The sequence below is a fragment of the Rhipicephalus microplus genome, chromosome 4 (genome assembly GCF_043290135.1).
Source record: "Rhipicephalus microplus isolate Deutch F79 chromosome 4, USDA_Rmic, whole genome shotgun sequence".
Taxonomy (NCBI): domain Eukaryota; kingdom Metazoa; phylum Arthropoda; class Arachnida; order Ixodida; family Ixodidae; genus Rhipicephalus; species Rhipicephalus microplus.
Genome location: NC_134703.1, coordinates 139,347,866 through 139,353,865, shown reverse-complemented (window position 1 = coordinate 139,353,865; position 6,000 = coordinate 139,347,866). Strand labels below are relative to the sequence as shown.

The 6,000-nt window shown below is 44.5% G+C and overlaps 1 protein-coding gene across 1 annotated transcript; it reads right to left on the bottom strand.

The window, feature by feature from the left end:
- Positions 1-1,893: 1,893 nt before the first annotated feature.
- On the bottom strand, positions 1,894-3,153 carry LOC119171471 (cuticle protein 10.9). The gene is made up of 2 exons (XM_037422278.2): positions 3,022-3,153; positions 1,894-2,395 (listed from the first exon to the last, which is right to left on the bottom strand). Exons 1-2 carry the CDS (start codon positions 3,139-3,141, stop codon positions 2,039-2,041), a joined length of 477 nt encoding a protein of 158 aa, XP_037278175.2. The 5' UTR covers positions 3,142-3,153; the 3' UTR covers positions 1,894-2,038.
- Positions 3,154-6,000: the final 2,847 nt, after the last annotated feature.

Below are 6,000 nucleotides of genomic sequence, written 5' to 3'. Positions count from 1 at the left end.
ATAGCAGGCCAAGAAAGCTGTTGCGGGCCATCGTGTCTCGGCCGACTCCTAGGCGGCAACGCAGCCCGCTAACCTGCAGAAACTGAATAAATTGTTCACTCACTCACTCTACATTCGACGAAGACCAGACAGAAAAAAAATGACAGAACCGACGCTGACAGGACATATCATCCGTCCTGTCATGCTCTTTTCGGTCCGGTTCTCTTCAAGTGTACCACTACAATACTAAAATTAAGGACTGATCCCTAGTGAGCCTCATCACATGATTTTTATGAGAACAACGTCTTTGAAGGATTTCAAATTTACTACGAGTGTGTCTAAAACTCAAGTGTGCGGTGCTATCTGCTGATCATTAAAAGTGACAGGATGTGAGAAGGTCATCGGAGGCCCACCGGCTTCACTACTGTCTCGCAGGTCATGAAAGGGACAGTCAGCCATGCAGATAATTGGCTCATATCCTCATGCAAAATCAATACCCGCTCAAATGACGAGTAACCTGTAAACCTGAAAAAAAAAACCTGAAAAAGACGTTTGCGGAACTGGAAATGCCTTGGTTAACACAACGCAGAGCGACGAAAAACATGTGTTGCCCAATTTAGCCATCTTCGTCGAATTCATGGTTGCCTTCTTCAGCGTAGCTCGCTGCGGCTTCCGTTCTCTGCCCGCCACAATATGCTGTCTTTGTCTCTCCCGTAGTTAGCATGCCAACCGAGCGAGATAACTGTGGTCGATAAAACTTTCAATTTCGCTGACCAAGTGTCAAGAATGATCGGTGTCAACTACTTCCCGCGCTTCACCTTATTTACCAGAATAAGAAATAATTAAGGCATACAAACAAAACAAGAGTTCATTACAGCGATATAAATTTACGTATTCGTAAAAACTTGTGGTATCCAAGAAATGTGAGCATCCACATCAACCTCGTTCCGTCCAACCAGATCTAAGGACGCCTGGCAACCGCTACGAGCTGGCATGATCTTTGGAACCGAAACTATCGCTTAGGATCCGGCGTCTTCTAAAGCTGTGAATTGTACAACCAAATTTGACGTGATGACACCACTGAATACGGCTTACTGCAAAGCACCAACAAGAACTCGCTCGCGTAATCAGTACTTTTTTTACTGAAATATTGGTGGGCGACTGATTGTTCATTCGCTATGTAACAAATGAGCATCATGCCAGCGTGAGAATTGCGGCTGAAGCTCTGTATCTTAAAAGGCTTCAACGAAGTGTGAGTATTATGACATCGCGCGTGCACCCCTAGTCGAATTGGAGCTGCCGAGTAATGTATAAGCTTCTCCAGAGACCCGTGACCGAGCACCGTTTGCTCAAACGCTGTTTTGTGTCACTGTCTGCTTTCTGCCCTCCGGCTACAGCCCGAAACAACAGGCTTGTCGCCAACTATCCCTTAATTAACAAGTGTTTGGTCTCATTTAACTACGCGTAAGCTCACCAAGACCAAAACGCACGTCCAAATGATCAGGTTTTTTTAATTGAGAGAGTCTAATTAGGAACCTTCAATTTTTAGTGTTCTTCTGCTATATACCACTGCTCTATCAAAAATGGTTGCTGAATGTAAAACAAGAACTTTCAGCTAGCACCTTCAAATTAAAATTTTATAACTGTTTTGATGCTCCCGACAATTAAAAGCTCTGGTAATAAGCTGAAGATGACATATCAGTTGGAGTGTTCATGACTCCAAAGTAAATATTATAAATGTCTTTTTATATTCTTCCTTACTATGTTGTTGTACAACATAAAGGTTTGTATCAAAGCGAGTCTTGCAATGCTATGCTTTATCCTCATTATTGCTTGGTGATTCACAATGTGCCAGATTATTAGCTAAATCAAGAAGACCAAAGGATAATGGAGGCAATATAACAAATGGTCCAATTGTTTATTGCATTTAGGATAGCTCGAGTTTCTGTGCGAAGGGTCAACTTCTTCAGTGGCGAGCTTGGCTGTTCAGTTGACTGAAGAACAGCGCGAATAGCCACAGAAGTTCTTCAGTAAAGTCTACCCTAAATCACGCATGGGCTTATCCAGCCCAGGAACCACCATAACCGAAGCCGCTGTTAGTAGATGCGCTTGTGTAGGGAGCCGAGAAGGGCGAAGAGCCACCGATGACACGGTACTGCCGGCCAGCTGGGAGGGGGTTGGCATTGTACTGGGCATCACCGCTGGCCCCAGGGGCAGTTCCGGGCTCGTTGGTGTCGATCCTTGCACGGAATCCGCCAGCGTCGGCGACGTACTTCACTTGGCGATAGATGCCGTTGGCGTCCGAATACCCGTACGTGCCGGTCTTGGAGTTAGAAGCGTCACCCTGTTCTTTGTGGTAGGACTTGGTGCCATACTGGTCTTGGTTGTCGTAGCCGAAACTGTACGGTTGTGGTGGCTGCGTTGAAGATAATATTTGAGTACGACATCCTGCATTGTAGCTGGAACTGTACAATTGAGGCGGCTGCTTAGCGACTATTGTTTAGTACATCCTGAATTTTAGCCAAAGCAGTGCGTTTTTTGGCGGCTGCATTGGGGAGCACATTCAAGTTTGATCTACTATAGCGATGTATGCTATACAATTACTGATATCGAAAGTTGCCTTCATGCACCCTGTTTATGCGGCATGTTTCAGACTTAAAAACAGCTTCTCCATGGTTTCAGGCGAACTGTATAGAAGCACCTTTTAAAGCTTGCCATGTAACCTGTATGTCGTCATTCAGTAACAGTTTTCATTACACATTCATTAATGGATTGATATATGGTGTTTAACATCCCAAAACCACCATATGATTATGACAGACGCCGTAGTGGGGGGCTTCGGAAATTTCGACCATCTGGGGTTTTTTGGCGTGCAGCTTTATAGGAGCACACGGGCTTGCATTTTCGCCTCCATTGACAATGCAGCCGTCGCTGCCGGAATTCGACTCCGCGACCTGCGGGTCCACAGCTGATCGAGTACCTTAGCCACTACACCACCGAGGCGGGTCTCCTACACACCCAAATGAATGAGAATGTACTCACGTAATACTGCTCCTGACGTGCCAGAGTCGCGCTGCTCAACGCACCACCAAGTCCACGGCCAATGCCGCCTCCAAATCCACCAAATCCGAACTGACCACCAGCTATAGCCAAAGAGACCATACATAGTGCGATTGCCTGCAGAAAAAAAAAACGCAATATACTTGTTGCGACCTAAATATTTATTCGTTTGACCTGTGGATTTCTATATGAAACGAGATGCGGAGCATTAAAAAAAAACGTACCCTAAAAAGTACACTAATTCGATGATTCGGTACACTAATTCGGTGTTAAACCGTATACTTTACCTTTTTGCAGCTGACCGAACGCTAGCGCAGGCATGTACCTTAATGCTGACAAATATGTACAACTGCAAGGTATAATCCAAGCAAACCGACCACAATCAAACACGAGACATGACAAGATGATCTACTGTTATCAACCTCTGCCAGAGCGTCACAAATGAAGCTACATAGCGCCCCTTTTGTTTTCATACATCTCAGAAGATTTACGGTTAGATGGCCTGGTGCCTATTAACGTGATAGTGTTAAAGAGCTTGTTTCGCAAAAATTGCGCTATTGTTATCAGTGTCGTCTTCGTTGGTTGTGAGCTAAAACTTGTCTTGAGTGAGACCGACAATTTGAGAAAGAAGCAAATAAAATAATATTAAAAAGGTGCCAGTATGAGTGTGGACCGGAGACAAGTCGTTTTGATAGCAAGCATGTGTTCTATCAAACAGCCACGCGTCTGCTCAAAATCACTCTGAAAGTAGCCATCTCTGCTTGAAAATCAGTGGAAGTGAGATTAAGACTTTGCAAACATCGGCAATTTCTTTACATGCTTCACAATATATGTAATATCGCAGTGCTAATGCGTGGTACGAGCATACGCACGTTGCCATCAGGCGTCAGAACGTGTAATTATCATAATTACTTCATGGTTTAAAGTCAGCCGCTCACTACAAAAGGCACGTGTACTGCCCACATTGCATTAAGACCAGGTAGTGGGTGCGTACCAAGTTGGAAGATTTCACGCGTATATAATTGCTCGTGGTTTAAAACATGCTCTATATTAGAGATAATGCAGTTCAACTCTTAGAGGCGAAGTCTACGTGTCCTGAATTTTTACGCCTGATTACTATAGGCGCTTCCATAAAAGAGGACGCATCGCCTTTTGTTTGATAACGTGTAGCGTTGCATCAGCGGTGCAATCTTGCTTTGCCGTTGACATTCGGGATTTTCTCTTGAGGTAGTACATGTGGTCTGCTAAACACCTTTTGTGAGCCTAAGCTAACCCATATGGAAGCATGATCGCACACAGGCAAAAACACGTGATGCCTCCCGTGTTTGTCATTCATTCGTGCGTATTGGTTTCAGCCCAAAAGATGATGTTTACAATTTCATTGATTCATGACAGTTGGCACTAATTTTTGTAATGTTAACATGTACGAAATAACGACTCTTCGTGCTTCAATCAGAAAACCAAGATATTTGTATCCGACTGCCCAGAAAGGTCGGAAGGCTGCTTTGCACTGTGACAGGCTGACTCGAGTGATATTGGAAAGGATGACCTCATTAACTGATTTGACACATGTGGATGCAGACGAATCTATCAATGGGGACAACATGAAACAAAGTAAACAATTCGAATATGCATGCTTTTTATACGAACAAAACTTATGTTACCAGTCATCATTAGCAACTATACGGGATGTACACAAAATTTTGATTTATTCTGTATACTGTAAACAAGATTGTTTTGTATTGCGGACTTTAACATGGTGACATGGTACTTACTGCAAATCGATAGCTATCTGCACCGGTTCACCAACGTGTCGCGGTAAATGAAAGCAAACATTACGCTTCTCTCTCCTCCGTAAAAGCTCTGGAGCATTCTATTATTGAAGGTAATAATTGTGACTTGTTGCCAACTACGTTCGTTGTAAGCATGTGCATGATTGAAAGCGCAAATAAAGTCTTCGAACTAAACGCTGCAATTGCGCAAATTTTGAATAGTGCAACTTTGATTGCAAAACAAAAGGACAGTGGAAACGAAAGCCTCTGATATGAGTCTCGCTAAATATTTTGGGAATGCCACAAATTGTTGGAACGCCACGGAGCTGGAGTAACAATGGTGCTTATTGGCTTATCTATTAGGTTTTTCATTGGCACTGTCACATAATCGCAGTTGCTGCTAAAAAGGCGGAAAGCCTCACTGTAGTCCCATGCCATGAGTGAAAAACGCCAACTATCGCTATGGATGGTAGAAGCGCTAGAGCAGGAGTACCTAGGCTACGTAGTAGCATGGTCTATAGTATTCCCACATCCCGTTTTTTTTTTTTCATAACAGATTGCAATAAGGAGGGCTAAAGACGAACATATTAAGACAGCCTCCAGAACAATTGTAAGCTGTGTATACATTCCTCCACTAGAGTCGTATACCCACTGTTTTCAAGCACTGCCAACTTACCTGAGCGAAGAGAGCGGCCGCCGAACACATGGTGAGTGGAGGGAGCGAGTTAAACTTTTTCCGCACGGAAACGTTCTCGCACAAGTCCGCAAATTCTTGCTTCCAAGACGTGCTACCGCAACGTGTCGTTCGCTCGGAGCGTGCACAGAGGTGTACAAGGCACAGAGTGTTACTGACGCTCTGCAGCACGGTCAAGCATTTTATACCACGATTTCTCGGCCGCTATGTGGTCGGCGCTTGCGTGTGGCCTCCTTGACACTCGGGCCTCACGCTTATTCTTTTGCTTGCTGCTGCTTTCTTCATTGCACCACTGGCTTTCACCACAACGTTACGCCTTTCTTTCGCCACGCGCTCTAGCAGCCCACATCCCTCAAATCTGATTACCACGTCTGGGATCCAACCTGCGTGCTACCTTCGGGTTAATATAGCCAAGCGCAGTAAACACTATTACCACTGAGTGTTTACTGAGTAGCAATATTACTGAGTACCACTACCACTGAGTACCACTATTAC